The sequence below is a fragment of the Plecotus auritus genome, assembly GCF_963455305.1.
Source record: "Plecotus auritus genome assembly, chromosome: 3".
Classification (NCBI taxonomy): Eukaryota; Metazoa; Chordata; class Mammalia; order Chiroptera; family Vespertilionidae; genus Plecotus; species Plecotus auritus.
In genome coordinates this window covers 147,735,494-147,753,370 of record NC_137772.1, presented here as the reverse complement: position 1 = coordinate 147,753,370, position 17,877 = coordinate 147,735,494, and the positions used below count along the sequence as shown (strand labels likewise).

At 36.7% G+C, this 17,877-nt stretch overlaps 1 protein-coding gene across 24 annotated transcripts in view; it reads right to left on the bottom strand.

Annotated features, from left to right (window-relative positions):
* The window catches only part of PPFIA2 (PTPRF interacting protein alpha 2), a 492,483-nt gene that overhangs the window by 3,650 nt on the left and 470,956 nt on the right, over positions 1-17,877 (bottom strand). For all 24 annotated transcript variants that reach the window (XM_080661577.1, XM_080661567.1, XM_080661586.1 and 21 more), the window contains 4 exons: positions 14,090-14,187; positions 6,593-6,768; positions 5,656-5,724; positions 1,004-1,163 (listed from right to left, as the gene is read on the bottom strand). In XM_080661577.1, coding sequence (XP_080517703.1) covers positions 1,004-1,163; positions 5,656-5,724; positions 6,593-6,768; positions 14,090-14,187 — 503 coding nt within the window. The remainder of the gene's footprint in view (positions 1-1,003; positions 1,164-5,655; positions 5,725-6,592; positions 6,769-14,089; positions 14,188-17,877) is intronic.

The window sequence follows — 17,877 nt, the reverse complement described above, 5'->3', positions numbered from 1 at the left end:
TAATGAAAATGTATTCCAATGCGATTCAACTGAGCTTTCAAGCTGTGCATTCTCCTGAGATGAAATCTGCAACAAGAGCAGCTCCCCAGGGCGCTTCTGCTTTGGAAGCAAAGAGGGCTCTAGAGAATTTAGTAGGGTGAGTGTTTTCCCTTCAGAGTATTGAAGGGGTTCTACACTAATTTTAATTATGTTAAATTACTCATACATTTTGCTAGCATGCTCCATAATATTAACAAGTTAGAAAACATGTGTCTCAAAGGTCACAGTTTATGTGTGAATGAATTTTAAAGGCCATGATAACTGTTAACTTGGGAAGAAACAGTTCTAGGTGATTGCCATAATAGAGTGGGGCTATTTGCTTTTTAATGCTTATCAAACAGAAATAACATTGTGACTACATGCCTAGTTGTCTCTCCTCTGGAATGGCTTTTTTTTTTTTTTTGGAAAGTAGGTAACACAATTCTAATGTCCACAGAAGGAAATGCTCATTGGGAAATGACTGTTGGTTTTGTGTTTGTTTAATTCTCTTCTCATGCTTGTGCTTGTTTATTTACGGCCTTCTACCTTGGTCAAAGGTGAGAGTATCTGATGAGTCTGAGTTCCTAAGGTGACATATAAAACTTGAAATATTCGAAAATGTGGATGATAGTAGAGTTAATTTCCATTTACTACCTCTAATTAAACACATTATTTATTTTAGGAATAGAAGAGCAAAGAAACACAAATCATGCTGATGCTTATTATTCTTCCTAGATGTGAACATTAGCCAACATTGTTCTTTTTAGGATATTATAAATCATTGTTTAAATGTGAATAAGGTGCCATGAGCTCATGCATTAGCAGTTTGCAAAAGAGTCTGGTCTGATGAAAGCAAAGCAAACTTCAAGCAGAGCAAACCAACTCAAGAAAACAATTTCAAAAAGCTATGCAAGGTCAGAGAATGATACTAGCATTTGCTAAACGAGCTTTTCACTTTATAAGCAGAAATGCAAAACATCTGTACCATCCGTCGCCATTTTCCTTGACTGCCCAGATGTTGTGGTTAACCTGAATCCGGCTGGTAATGTTTCTGAGGAACCAGGCATCATGCTGATTCCATGTACTTCACGGGGAGGAAACTGCCTTCTCCAGGTTGATCCACGCCTGAAATTCTTGTCATCGCTCTGCCAGTACAGAGTTAAAACATGGAACATTGATTATTTACATTCAGCCCATCAAATATCCTATATAATAAAAGCCTAATATGCTAAGTGTCTGGTCATCCGTTCAATCAATCAAAGTGTAATATGCTAATGATATACTAAGGCCACTCAATTGCTCGCTATGACATGCACTGACCACCAGGGGGCAGACAGTCGACCGGTCAACCAGTCGCTATGATATGCACTGACCACAAGGGGGCAGATGCTCAACACAGGAGCTGCCCCCTGGTGGTCAGTGTGCTCCCACATGGGGAGCACCGCTCAGCCAGAAGCCAGGCTCACAGCTGGTGAGCACAGCAGTGGTGGCAGGAGCCTCTCCCACTTCCACAGCAGAGTTAAAGATGTCCGACTGATGGCTTAGGCCTGCTCCCTTGGGGACTGGGCCTAAGCCATCAGTTGGACATCGCCCGAGGGCTCCCGGACTGTGAGAGGGCGAAGGCCAGGCTGAGGGATGCCTCCCCTGCCCCTCGAGTGCACGGATTTCGTGCACCGGGCCTCTAGTACATATCATGTAATGCTTTATTTTGATTACAAAATGAAAATGCAGGAAATTTGAAACAAATGTTTATATAAAGTTTTCATATGATTTCAAATCCAGGGTTTGTCATCTATAAAAGGAAACATCTTTGAAAACCTAAAATAAAACCCCAACATTTTTCCCAAAATTATACTTCGTTGCACTTTATGCAAACAGGTTTTATGTACAATATACTTAGTTGAATAAGTGTTGGCTCATATACTGGAATAACTATTTTATAAATGTTGTTTCTATGTGTACAAGATATATATGTTATAGGAATTTATATTTGACATAGCCTGCCTCATATTGGATACTATAACCCATATTCTATGTAAGAAACTCAATTTGTCACATGTTAGATTTTAGCTGATACAGAATTAATTTTTTATTTGTTGAAAAACCTGTGCAGCCTGGGCAACATCCTATATAATAAAGAGGTAATATGCAAATTGACCATCACTCATGGCCGTACCCATGTGGTCAAAGATGTGGACACAAGATGGCCAGCAGGGGAGGGCAGTTGGGAGGGACCAGGCCTGAAAGGGAGGGCATTTGGGGGCGATCAGGCCTGCAGGGGAGTGCAGTTAGGGGGGGACCGGGCTTGCAGGGGAGAGCAGTTGGGGGGGCCAGGCCTTCAGGGGAGAGCAGTTGGGGGCAACTGGGCCTGCAGGGGAGGGCAGTTGGGGGCGACCAGGCCTGCAGGGGAGTGCAGTTAGGGGGGGACCGGGCTTGCAGGGGAGAGCAGTTGGGGGGGCCAGGCCTTCAGGGGAGAGCAGTTGGGGGCAACCAGGCCTGCAGGGGAGGGCAGTTGGGGGTGACCAGGTCTGCAGGGGAGGGCAGGGCAGGGTGACCAGGCCTGCAGAGGAGGGCAGTTGGGGGTGACCAGGCTGGCAAGGGAGGGAAGTTAGGGGTGACTGGGCCAGCAGGGGAGGGCAGTTGGGGGTAATCAGGCCTGCAGGGGAAGGCAGTTGGGGGCAATTGGGCTGGCACGGGAGCAGTTAGGCATTAGTCAGGCTGGCAGGGGAGTGTTTAGGGGGTGATCAGGCTGGCAAGTAGAAGCAGTTAGGGGCAATCAGGCAGGCAGGCCGGTGAGCAGTTGGAAGCCAGCAGTCCTGGATTGTGAGAGGGGTCCCAGATTGGAGAGGGTGCAGGCTGGGCTGAGTGACACCCCCCCCCCCTCCGGTGCACCAATTTTGTGCACCGGGCCTCTAGTCACTATAATAAATGCATGTTCCCTTTAGATGCTACTAAAAGCATAATGTAACTCTGGTTGCTGTTTTATAAATGTAATTCTGGTTGCTGATTCTATTATATATGGATGATACTTTTTTTCCCCTCTCTGTGCATACACAAAGTACCTGCACAGACACAATTCTTTTCTCTACATTGATTAGCACCAATATGTAATTTAGCATTTAATTAATATCATTCTTCTATCTAATTCTAAGGAAAATATTAGTCATCCCACATAGATCTTATCTTCTTATATTACTAAGTTTCTCATCTAGGGAAGGACTGTGTATTCCCTGAAGTTATAGCTAAGAGTGCATGTTTGACCCACTAACTCAGGTGACTTCATTTTAACATACGGAATGATTGACATTCAGCTCAAATTATCACTGTTATAAATAAGTAACACTATAGGGGATTCTTCATCATAGATTGTGAATTTAATTAAATGACACACAAGGTCACTTGTAATTATATATATCCACTGTTCTCTTAGAATTCTTATTATCAATATCAAAATTTTGCTTAGACTTGGTAGACATTTTACAGTTTGAGAAATGTCTGCTACTCCTCCTCTGTTTGGTTTTACATTGACCTAAATCTCCAAATGTTCACTGATGCAGTTAAGCAACGTTTCACAGTTGTGGCCTCTCTGACTTCTTGAGTCTTGGAGAAGTTGTTGCATCAACACAGATATTCTTCAGTTCTACATAACACTATTTTCCATTGTAAGGATAATAACTCTGATAATGTATGAGTGAAGGGCTCAAAAATAAGCCATACATTTAAGAACTTAAATCATGATTCTTGACTTCTGCTCTTTCCACATAGTGTTACTGCAGAAAGTTAATGGGAACAATAAAGCGGCTACATCATGGGAAAAAATCCATGCGATGAGGTTAAAATACATCCTCTTAATTGAAGTCAGAGTCTGTGGAAACACATGAGTTTTCAAATTATTTCCGTTGAATCTGAATGTGATCAATCCCACAAACAAGTCCACTCTGGTTGTGGGCAAGCTGTTTAGTTCATTTGTTTATACTCAAAAAAAAAAAAAAAGAGAGAGAGAGAGAGAGAGAGAGAGAGAGAGAGAGAGAGAGAGAGAGAGAAAGAAACAAACAAAAAGCTAGGACAGAAGAGAATAGAGGGTTTGAACGATAAAATCATTTGCTGTGTCTTTAACAATAATAAGAAGCAGCTATATGATTTAAAGGCAGATAGACACATCCCATTCAGAACTTTCCTCTTGTTACTTTCAGGAAGCAGCTCTGTCAATCACCCAGGCTGTATCCCTACCAGACAGCTCCTTCAGGTCAGTCTGCATCTTAAAATGCAGCAACATGGCAGGCCCTTAATACTTTTTATTACAATGTTTTTGCAAATTTTAAGCAAGAAGAATATTGTATTTAAAAGTGTGTATGGGTGTATGCAGACTATCTTTGATTCAGCAATTAATAAGGATTTAAAAGATTATCAATCTACTTAGCCAATTAATATCAGTTAAATATTAACTGGCTTTAAAAAATATTACTCATTATCCTGACTGGACAGGAGTATGAATTTATAGGAAGTTAGTTGAGGTCAGAACTGTAGAGTTTACCAGCCTACAACCTCCTCCACAAAGGCAGTTTGGGTTTTATAATACCAAGATTATCGGCCCTGTCCATTTGGATGTGGCATTATTGCATCATGTTAGAGTTTTCTTGGTTCATTCACAAAACTATTTTAATCAGCTTTTCTTTGTAGCCAAGAAAGAGCTGCATTTTGTGACACACAATTATGCATCTCTTCAAGCTCACGTTTCCTCACTGCTTCCTAAGAGACCGTGTAAAACTCAGGGCTATTAAAGTCCACAGTGACTATCGAGCAGAGTCTGCTAATGGCGCTTGTATTTCTTTCTTTTATTTTTATTTTAAGAAATACACTTTCTTTTTAATGTACTGATTTGAGAGAGTCAGAAAGAGAGAGAGAGGGGGAGAAACGTAAGTTTGTTGTTCCACTTATTTATGAATTTATTGGTTTATTGTATATGCCCTGACCAGGGATCAAAACTGCAACATTGACATTTCGGGATGACACTCTAATCTACTGAGCTACCCTGCCAGGTCTCTTGTATTTCTTCATCTCAGGAGGCTACTTCAATGTTTATTATTTTTCAAATTGTTTAAACATGCATATATGATGTAGAGGGATTCTTACACTCAAATCCTACAACTGGTAAAATGTTATTCATATATTTTTAAGGAAGACTCAATATTGCTATCTAAAATTATGAAAAGTTCCCCATTTATTCAAAGACGTTCTCTTCATTTTAATATCCTAAAATTTCCTGTGAAGATATACTGATATTTAAGAAATAAGCACATTTCTTATTAAAAGCTAAATTTATTAGGATTGGTGTTATCATTACTTACAATTTTAAAAAAATGTTGCCTAATGTTATTTTGCATTCACAGCTCATGAAAAGCAGTCTTGTTTTGAATTGCATCTTAGTGTTTCTAACTGTTGATATGATATTCATAAATTCATGAAGTTCTTTCAAAAATAAAATGAGTAATAAAATGTAATATTTAGGAACAATACTGGGAAAAATTCTAGATGCTATCCATGGAGCAAACATCTGATTAATTTTGGGGTAGTATTCCTTGAGAGCCATTTTGCTTGTACTCACAGGATCCTTTTGAATGACAGATAAGGACTTACTTCATCCAGCCGACGCTCCGTTCCCAGAGCCAGGAGGTTATTGTATTCCCTTTCAAGAATCTGCCTGGCCTGTTGACATCAAATAACAGTCACCAACACTGAAGTCACATTGCATTTAAAAAAAATAGAGATTATATTTATCTGAGAAAGCATTACAAACCCTGTTTCATTTATGGCATCTTAAGTTTTTATTCCTCCATCTCTACAAGCTATTGTAAATTTAACCTATAAATAAAAGGTAGGGCAACTTGCTTTCATCTATGAACAGTAGAGAAATAGCCTCACATAAATGTCCTCACTTTGCTAGTTTATTGAAATGGAAACTTTTCTATAAAATTTAAAAGACATAAAAACAAAATAAAAAGTGAAGTTAGACTGCTGAATTTTGAACAAGTCTATTCAGGAAGTTCTCAAACCTGGTCAATGATTTCCATTTGGGGAAACTTTAGATAAGTAAGATTCTTTTGACTTATCTCTTGATACCTGATTTATTAGGCCTGTGATATAGGTTGCAGGTTTTATTTAAAAATTTTAAGGAACTCCGGTGATTCAAACAGTTATCCAGATTTGGGAATCCATGGCATCCCCAATGCTAAGTGTCTGTATAATCCAGATATGTAAATAGAAATGACTGCCTCTCAGAGAGGCAGAGACCGAGGCCATCTGTCAGGGACACTGTTTTGGGGAATCTGGCATTCAGGTGCAAGGTTGGATCACATAACCTCCAAATGCCTTCCAGCTTAATTGTATGATAATGTTTTGGATAGAAATTCAGTAACTTGAAATGAAAGCCCCAGTGACATATTTCAAAGGTTGAGCTGTCTCCTTAGGAATCATTAATACCCTCAACGTCCCCCCCACCCACCACCACCACCACCTAAAGTTTAGCTTGTTGTGATGTAAATGAGGCACTGTGGCTGCAGCTCAGAGGGCTTGCCTGGGTGTTCTGTGTTGGAATCTGTAGTAACAAAGCCAAGCTGCTGTAGTCAAAGTTCTCATCCAGGGCTATCAGTGAGCCGTGCACTCCACTCTCAAGGATATTATTTGCATATTCTCGAAGGCCAATTGCTTGGATCCAGCGAATAACTCGATCATTGCTCCACACCAACACATCTAGGAAAAGAGGTGCATCATTTTAGGCTGCAATATTTTGCATAATAAACAAAACTACTGGCTGAAATGGGCCACAGGCATTCTGGCCAACTCAGCATGTATGCTGATTTCTTTATCCACTCCCTAATGCACCCGGCTGGACCCCTTAGGTTGCGTGTATTTACTGTCCTAACAACTAAGCATTTGTACTTTTAACCTAGAGAAAAGTTGTCACTTTTAAGAGTTTGTTGTCACTGATATGAGAGCCCTTCCATCACATGGAACACAATGTCTGTGTTTCTTGTTTTCACTTAGAAGCTCCGGGGTCTGTCTGAAGTTCAATATTTTTGCCACCAGATGGGGATATTTCTTGATACACAGCTTCAGTAAAGAGAGCAAGATGAGAACCTAGAAAGGGTCTTCATCAGAGTTTTTAACCACTATGTAAACATTTCATATAGACTAAAAGATACTTTTTTTTCCACCTGAAGTAATAAATCAGAGACAAGAGCAGCAAGATAAAACAAGGACTAGCTAATTTGATACTTCCCTGCTATTTTGGCAATTCATTATTTAAAATCACATACTAATGCAAAAATCAATCACTCAGTCAAATCACAAGTTGATTTTCCTATTACCGGTAGCTTTAAAAGTAGTATTTTACTGAGGTATGAAACACAGTAAATTTTATTTTCTGAAACTAAAACCTTTAGGGAAAAATATCATAAATGCCTTTTTTAGATGAAAACATATAAAAGTGTATATTATTATTTTTTTTCCATTTCTTCCCAATATGAGTTGAAAGAATGCTATATAGCAATGACCAAAATAGAAAGAATAGAATGTTCCATAGGAAAAAAAAAATGTAAGGAACTTAAGGGGAAATTAGAAAAAGGAATGGAAACATTTTCCTAAATCCTATAGAAAGGCAAATGAAACTCATAAATTATTATTACAGTAAAAGCACATTTTTCTGTTCATTTTTTCTTTCTAAATGAAACATACACCTTTTTAGAAAAAGTATGAAGGAGATTTTGGAAATTAGTTTTCAATGTCTCCCATTTAAAAAAGCAAGGTAGTATTTTTTGAAGGGAAAGTGAGAAAGTGTATTTATATACAACATTTTTAAAAAGCATTACTAATTTGTCTTAATGCATTCATTTAACCAAGTGAGGTTTTCTTGTGTACAACATTAAAGCCATAAAATGATGGTGATGCCTCAGCTCCATAGAGGTTCCTTCATCTCAATTAGGTTCAAATTTTTTGTTAATCCTCACCTGGAGATATTTTTCCCATTGAATTTTAGAAAAAATGGAAGGGAGGGGGAAAGACAGAGAGAGAGAAACATCGATGTGAGAGAGACACATCAATTGTTGCCTCCCCCATGTGCCCCAGTGGGGATGAAGCCTGTAACCTGGGACCCTTCAGTCCAAGGGCCGATGCTATAACCACTGAGCACCAGCTAGGGCTAGGTTCAAATTTTTAAGCATATTTTTCCAAATCTCCCATATCTTTATTAACTGATTTTATCTATGTGTCTTATCAATTTCTAATATTTTTAGTCTCTCCCACTATGATTAGGAAAATATCTATGTTTAGATCTGTCTGATTTTGCTTTTCCTATTTTAAGTCTATATATCACATGCATACAAATTTGCCACATCTTCCCTTTTATTATAAAATACCCATTTTATATATAGTAATGCTTCCTGCCTTAAGTTCTATCTTCTGATATTAGAAAAACCACAGCAGCTTTCCTTAGTGCTTGCTTATCGCCTTTACTTCCGACTTTTCTATGACCTTATATTTATGATTGGAAAGTGCATATAATAGTTTTAATTTTTCAATGGTTTCTTTAATCAGATTAGTTAATTCCCTTTCATTTGATATTATTGTTCAGATATTTGAGTTTAAATCTACTATATTTCAATTTGTCTTACCTGTATTTTGTTCCTTTTCTCTCCTTCCTTGCCTTTTTACAAGCTATGTCATTTAAAAATTATTTTATTCTACCACTCCATTAGCTTTTAAAGCCTAATATGCATCTTTGATTTATAATCTACTACAAATCAGTACTTTTATCACTCCTAGATAATGAAAAGAACTTCAATTTAATTTCATTTATTCCCTTCTTGCCTTTTGCATTATAGTTGTTATAATATCTATTATTTCTATGTGAAATTCAAGTTCCACAGACATTACTATTTATTGCTTTTATTATCATTACGAGAAGCCCGTTGTACGAAGATTCGTGCAATAGGCCTTCCTTCCCCTGGCTGCCGGCACCAGTTTTCCTCCGGCACCCAGGACCTAGGCCTCCGCTCCGGCCGCAGCGGAGAAGCCAAGCCTCTTCAGTCTTCAGTCATCTTCAATCTTCAGTCGTCTTTCAGTCTTCAGTCTTCACTCTGCGCCTGTGTATGCAAATTAACCCGCCATCTTTGTTGGGTTAATTTGCATAGCACTCCTGATTAGCTGGTGGGCATCACAGAGGTATGGTCAATTTGCATATTTCTCTTTTATCAGTGTAGATTAAAATTTCCCATACATTCCTTCCATTCTCCTTATACTGCCTGCATTTAAAAATGTTCTGTAGGATTAGTTTATTTTTGCCTTAATAACTCATTCTAATATTTATTTTCTCTTTGGATTTTCTGGTAATGTAATCTCTCAGATTTTATTTGTCTGAACCTGTATTAATTTTGCCTTTAATATTGATGGGCATACAGTTACAGGCTTTTAGATGAGAGGTTAGTTTTAAGAAAAATTTTAAGGATGTCATTCTATTTTTCTCTGGTGTTATTTCCGTTGTGGAGTTAGATACCTCATGCTGCTCCTTTGAAAGTAATGTGGAGTTTTCTCTGGCAGATTCTAAGGTGTTTTTTTTTATTTTTATTATTTTTTTTTCTTTTTTTGGGGTCATGATTTTCAGCAGTTTTACTACAATGTATCTAGATGTATTCCCTCCTCACCTCCTTTCCTTTTTAACCTTGTTTGACATGCATTGGGTATCGTGAATCTGTAGCCTGTTTTCATTATTTTTTTCCAAAAATCTCCACCATTATCTTCAAATATTGATTCTTCCTCATTCTCTCTTATCTCTCTTTCTGGGATTCCAATTATACCTGTACTAGATTCCTCACAGATCATTGTCTCTAATGATCTGTTTTATATCATTCATTCTTTTGTTTCTTTTCATGTAAGTCTCAGGCCACATGTTTTCAAGTGATGGGTCTTTTTTTTTTTTTTTAAAAAAAATACATTTTTATTGATTTCAGAGAGGAAGGGAGAGGGAGAGATAGGGATAGAAATGTCAATGATGAAAGAGAATCACTGACCTGGCTGCCTCCTGCATGCCTTCTACTAGGGATCTAGCCTGCAACCCGGGCATGTACCCTTGATCAGAATCGAACCTGGGAGTCTTCAGTCCGCAGGCCAATGCTCCATCCACTGAGCCAAACTAGCCAGGGTTGATGAGTCTTTTTTTTTTTCATTAAAATTCTATTTTACTATTAAACCACCAATTTCTTAATTTCAGTTTTAAATCTTCTGCTTCTTCAAATTTTCATGTGTTTACTTCTTTATTTTTTCATTTAAAATAATTTTTATTTTTTAATTACAGTTGACATACAATAGTATATTAGCTTCAGGTGCACAACACAGTGATTAGACATTACATAACACTAAGTTATCACCTGGATAAATCTCTCACCCATCTGACACCAAACATAGTTATTAGAATATTAACTATATTCCCTATACTGTAGTTTACATCTCCATTACTATTCTGTAACAACCAATTTGTACTTCCCAATCCTTTCACCTTTTATACCCATCCCCCAACCCTCCTCCTATCTGGCAACCATCAAAATGTTCTCTTTTTTGTTGTTAATCCTCACATTAGGATATTTTCCATTGATTTTTAGAGAGAGTGGAAAGGAGGAGAAAAGACAGAGAGAAACATTGATGTGAGGGAGATACATTGATTTGTTGCCTCCTGCATGTGCTCTAACCAGGGCCAGGGATCAAGCTGCAATCAGTATGTGCCCTTCAGGCTGATGCTCTATCCATTGAGCAAAACCTGCTAGGGCAAAATGTTCTCTTTATGAATCTGTTTCAGTTTTGCTTGTTTATTTATTTTGACTTTTAGATTCAATTTTTGATAGATATGTATTGATTACCATTTAATTGTTCATATTTTTTATATTTTTTTCTTCTTTTTAAAGAAGAGCCTTTAACATCTCATATAATACTGGTTTGGTAGTGATGGACTCCTTTAGCTTTTCCTTGTGTGGGAAGCTCTTTATCTGTCCTTCAATTCTAAATGATAACTCTATTGGGTAATTTTTGGTTGTAGGTCCTTGGTTTTCTTCACTGAATATTTCTTGCCAATCCTTTCTGTCCTGAAAAGTTTCTGTTGAAAAATCAGCTGACAAGTTTTTTGTAGGTAATTAACTGCTTTTCTATTGCCGCTTTTAGGCTTCTTCTTGCTGCTTTTAGGCTTCTTGCTTTGTCTTCAACCATTTGCATTTTAAGTATTTGTCTTGGTGTGGGCCTCTTTGTGTTCATCTTGTTTGGGATTCTCTGTGCTTGCTAGACTTGTATGTCTATTTCCTTCACCAAGTTAGGGAAGTTTTCCAGTCATTATTTCTTCAAATATATTTTCAATTTCTTGCTGTCTCTCTTATTCTTCAGTCATTCCTATGATGCAAATGTTGGTACCCTTGAAGTTATCCCAAAGGCTCCTTTCACTATCTTTATTTTTTGGATTCTTTTTTTTTTTTTCTTTTCTATTCTGATCAGGTATTTTTTGCTTCCTTATATTTCAAATTGTGGATTTGATTTTTGGCTTCATCTACTCTATTACTGATTCCTAATACATTATTTTTCATTTTAGTTAGCGCATCCTTCATTTGTGACTGGTCCTTTTTAAGCTGTTGAGGTTCTTACTACATTCATTGAACATCCTGAAAAGCACTGTTTTGAACTCTGCATCTAATAGATTGCTTGTCCCCATTTGTTTAGTTCTTTTTCTATAATTTTATTCTGTTCTGTCATTTGGGGTGTGTTTCTTTATCTCCTCATTTTCACAGTCTCTTTGTGTTTGTTTCTATGTATTAGGTAGAGCTTTACAGAGTGGCCTAATGTAGTAGGTGTCCTGCACAGTCCAGTGACACTACCTCCCAGATCACCCCAGCTGGGTACTTGAGGTGCATCCCCCATGAGGGCTGTGTTCACTCTCTTCTTGTGGTTAAGCCTTGATTGCTGTTGGCAAGTCAATGGGAGGGATTTATTCCCAGGCCAATCAGCTGCAAGGACTGGCTATGATCACTGACCTCTGGCCAGCAAATAGGATGTAAGTTGGTTAGCATTATACTTTGGTTTTATTAATCTGCTACTGTTGATAGCAACTGATTAGTTCTAACTCTTGAGTATAGCACACTTGCACTTCAAGAGTTGGGCAGGTATGTATAGCTGATAGCAATGGTTATCCGTTTTTTTCACTAAATGCAACATTTTTAAAAACTCACAGGATAATAGTTTTCTCAAGAAAACAACAAAACTGTCCAGTTTTCTTTCTACTAAATGGATTGTAAATAGGAAGGGTTTGTTTTTTTTTAGAGCTGGGTTTATATTTTGATAGTCTAAGAAATATTAAACAGTCACCATTTTTTTCTCAAATATATTGAGATAGGGTATGTGGTGAAATGGCTGTAACCCATAAGGGCTACCAGGATTATCTCAGAGATAGTAAGACCCCACCCCCAACAGATTTATGGCTTAGAACCAGCTCAATCCAACACAAATGACTAATTCCACCCTGTGGTAACCCCTAGCCTCATTATTTGCTCATTGCAATACATTAACATGCTAAGAGACACACTACAGTGATAGGAAGCAGAAGCCCATATAAAGACACAGAATGGCCAACAGTGCTCTTCCAAGAAGTCTCCACCCTTTCCCGGAAAATTTCTAAATATTCCTCCCCCTTATTAAATGCCCTACCTCTCGATTAAATGTGCCTCAATGAATGAAGTAAATACCACTGGGGGCGGGGGGAAGGCTGTTCTGTCTGTGGAGTAGCCTTCTGTCTATCTCACTGCTTCACTAGTAAGCTCTCTTTCCCTTTAAACTCCACACTGACTAGCCTTTGAATTCTTTCCTGCGGGAAACTAAGCACCCACAGTGGGTGATGGACCTTTGGGTCCTGGGACCCCTGGAACACCTACGTCAATATGTATAGTCAAAAATTCCATCACCACAACTGTAGTTAAAAGTCATCAAGTATATAAAATAATTTATTTATAGGTTGAAGACAAATAATCCAAACTTTTCTTCTTCAGAACGACAATATATCTTTTTTTTTTCCATTTTGTAAATCAAATCCCTTTATATAAATCTGTTTCTAAGCCAAATTTATGTCCTGACTTTAAATCTTTTTAGAGACCCTCTGGACCTAAACAATAAATGGCCAGAGATCAGAGCTGACTGTTTCTTAGCAACAAATTAAATGTTAGTACATTCTTGATATTCACATGGTCTCTTCACTTTTGAAAGCTGTTTATTAAGGTCAAGGTTAATTAACACTTCAGATAATAACAGAGATCCCCTAGTCACAGTCAAGAGTTATTCTTGTAAATGTCATCAGATCAGTTACAGGAAATAGGGGCTATTTATAACCTCACTCACAGCTACTTATCATAGGAAGTTGTCTGTGTTTAATCTTAGTGAATTATGGAAGTTTATTTTTTCTCAGAGCTACACTCTAAACAGCAACTGTCAAGTACTAATACAATATTTGATGTAGGACCAAATGGGTAATTCTTCTTCTTTATGTCTATCTATATATGAATATTCCATGTGGTGAGACCAAGCATAAATAAAATCTACTAGGAAAATATACTTCAGAAAGAAAACTAGAAAGTGGAATCCCTTAAATTCAAATGATAGAAACCAAAGATGAACTACAAAAAATAAACTATATACCATATTTCTCTGAATCATAATGAGAATGTTCTATTAAAAGTTTAACAAAAATATCTATATGGAGGCACCTTTAGAAAAAAACAGAATGTATAATTAATAAGTTCAGAGGAATAAATTTCAGTTTAAAAGATCATTTGAGATATTTATCAAATGAGATATTTACCTTGCAAAGATATGATATTCTTTTCTGTATTTTAATCAGAAAACTAATGAAAAAGAAATAATGATGACACAGTTCTAAGCCAAACACTTAGGTTACTTAATGATCATTGTAAAACACACAGCATTTTAGGTTCATAACAGTTAAAGCTAACCGCCTTCCCCCAAAAGGCGTCTGATATGAAAGAAAGTATATTACCTTTTATTTCATGTTGGCTTGCTTCTCGTCTTCTTTCCAGCTCTTTTCTGTCATAATTCAACCTTTTTAAGCACATAATCCCATACTGTAAACTTGTTCTGTTATTTTTTAAAGTAAAAAACATGTTAAATATACTCAGCAGATGAAGAATGTTCCTTGATTAAGCAGAGTCAACAGTGTGCACTACTTTTAGGGCAACAGGTTAATATACTACATCTGTAATTAAATTCTTTAGTATTGCAGGAAAATAAAATCACAGTTATCTAACTAAGCACACAGTGTTTTTAAAGAGAAAAAAATACTTGCAAAATGAGAAAAGTACAGTCATGAAAATAACTATGGATTATGTCATTTATTCATAGGCTTTTGTCTTCCATTAGGCTATTTTGATAAGTGAACATTTCACTCTTTTGAAAATAATTTAAAGAGTCACTATTATGGAGACAGGAAAGAATATATGTGAAATTTATACACTCTTTTAAAACTAATGAGGACAGTAATATAAAAATATGAATAAGTGAAGTAATGAGATAACCAAATACTAAGATGAACAGCCACCAACTCTAAGTGATACAGAAGTATGTGAAAGGAACAAATCCGCAGACATTGGAACTCTGGAATGAAGAGCAGAAACTTGACTGATCCTTAAAGAATCAGGTGCAAAAAAAAGAGTTATTAAAGAAAATAGAGCATCATGACCATGGGGCTGCAGATGAAAGTTTAAATGCCTGGTGATACTCAGGTACACTATCTGGGGTTAAAATCCATGGTAGGAAGTCAAGAGAAATAATATTATATAGAGAGAGTGGAGTTCTATTAAGAAAAGCTTTGCATTCAGTGTAAGTGTGGAATACACCCAGGTGCTACAGATTTTATTAGGCAGTTTTCACAGGAGAAAGTAAATTTCTGGTTTAAGGAAGAATAATCTGGTAGCAAAACAGAAGATGAGAAAAATAAATAAACCTAGGGGACAAGGAACTCAATTAATGTGTCTGTGCTGCCAAAATAATGGTCATAATAATACAGTTGCCACAGGCATGAAAAGTAAGCCCAGAAACCAGAAATGTCTAGAGAGAAGAAAGGAGGAGATTTGGAAATATCAGATATAAAGGATGTGGAAGAGTGTACTAAAGTAGGGATCTTCAAGCTTTAACAGGAAAGAACATTGATCATTAGTGATCTCTTAGGTGTTTAGAAATACACACAAATTTTATACATACACATTGGCCAGGTTACTCCTAAGTGTAATGGTCATAATTAGGATGCAATCCTAAGCCCTTCAGTTTAATAAAGACAATGTGGAGCTCAAAATATTTCACAATTAGAGGAAAATGAAATCTGCACTGAGTGTCATAGGCTGAGTTATGTTCCCCCAAATTCATGTTTAAGTCCTAACACCCAGTAGTACTTCAGAATGTGACTGTATTTGGAGATAGAGTCTTAAACGATGTAATTAAGTTAAAACACAGCCTTTAGAGTAAGCCTTATTCCAGTCTGACTAATGATGTCTTCATAGGAAGAGGGAATTTGCACAGACAGACAGGAACTATGCAGGTGCACACGCAGAGCAGAGACAATGTGAGGACACAGGAGAGAAGGTGGCCGTCTGCGATGCAAGGGGAAACCAATCCTGCTGGCACCTTGATCCCAGATTTTATGATTCCAGAGTTGCGAGAAAATAAATGTCTGTTGTTTAAGCCACCCAGTCTGTGGTATTTTATTATGGCAGCCCTAGCAAATTAATTCAGTGGGATACTTTAAAATGTCGATATAATAAACATCATAGACATTAGGCTGCTTGAAGTTAAATCAATGGCTCTTCAAGTTTTTATATGTAATATAAGGTTGTGCTATAAAGAGGATATATCTTATTAAAACAGTGTCTATCAGACTTCCATCCATGGGCTGTCAAGACCATGAGATGCAGTATGCAGTTAGGTACTACCTGCTACACATCAGACCTAAGCACAGAATAAAGATGAAGCTTGTGTATTTCCTGGAACAAACAAGAACCCTGCCATTTGAGTAATTTTTATTTTTTTAAAAAAGAAAACTTGATTATTATAATAGTTATTTCTACTATAATAATAAAGTGATTAAAAGTAGATCTAAAAAAAGTAGATCTAGTGAAGAATGGGAAGAAATACAAGTGTGTCATCAAAAATTCTAGTATGCAAGGGTCTAATGCAACTATGCAAAATGTGAGGGCCTAAATACTCAGAGACAGGGAACTCATTATGTCACAATGTGTATGCTAGAGGGCAATTGAGAGTGATCCAAAGTTTCTATTGAACACAAATCACTCATCTTAGTATCTACACCTGTTTGAACTAGAAAAGTGCATGTTCAACAGAACAAATATTATTCTTCCATCACATAAGTATATTAAAGCATAGAGAACTTATCTGAAGTCTTCCCATATCCAAGTTAAATGTCTTTAATTTCTTCAACCTTTCCACCAGACTGTTATCACTTTATCAAGAACAATTTAATGTATATAAATTAATACAATTTGTCATTGTCATCTCACCATATGGTAGGACTACTATTATGCCTGCCAATAAACACAATCTAAATATGCCCTGGCGAGTCATTAACCCAAACTGAGGTATTTGTGTCAGCTACAAGTCACATATCTTTCTCACTTGAACTGTTTTTAAATCATGGATTTCCCATCCAATATTTTAATGGTTTTTAAAAACTATGTTATGTCCCTTGCAGGTAGCTCAGTTAGTTAAAGCTTCATCCCATATGCCAAGACTTCCCTGTTGTGGGCACATACAAGAATCAATCAATGAATGCATAAATAAGTGGAACAACAAATATCTTTATCTCTCTCTCTCTCAAATCAATAAACAGAAAAGTGTTATATTTATCTGTACCTCATTTAATCCAACAGTGTTAATAACTCTATTAAGATTCAAAGTATTTGCATACCTTTGATTAAAGAGTCCCAATTATTATCTTTTTATACTAACTTGATGTCATCATATATGATATTAAAATTTTTTTAAAGAGAGAGAGGAAAATGAGAAACACCCATGTGAGATAGAAACATTGATCAGCTGCACCCTGCCTGGGGATTGAACCCCCAACCTAGCTATGTTTCTTGACCAGGAATCAAACCTGAAACCTTTTTGGGGTATGGGATTAAACTGTGAGATAGAAACATTGATCAGCTGCACCCTGCCTGGGGATTGAACCCCCAACCTAGCTATGTTTCTTGACCAGGAATCAAACCTGAAACCTTTTTGGGGTATGGGATTAAACTCCAACCAACTGAGCCACCTGGGCAGGGCTATGTATCTGATTTTTATATCATTTTCCTTTAGTCCCTAGTTTACTGTTGGACAGGATGTGACCAAATAGTTTCCCAAGCTAAATTCATCTATATTTATGTTTATTAATTACCATCATAATCAACCATACATAAGACAATCACAATCCAACTGACAATTTTTCACATAACCTACGAAGATATCAAGCTGCAGCATAACATTTATGACATGCTATTATAACAAGCCTATTTTTACTGCCTCAATGGCAAAGAACTTGAAAAAGAAATTGCATTTTATTCATCTGTGTCCTTACAGCTGTTTCACAATCCATTCAGGATTTTTCCCCCTGAAAATTAATGTACAAATAAGTAAAAGCACTAAAAGATTTATACAAAAGCAAAAACACAAAGTGTTTTTACAGCAGAATTTCTTCTCAATTTTTTCTAGTATATCCCTAAGTTATGTAACTTATAATCACATATATTTATAGTTAAAACTAAATTAATTTTA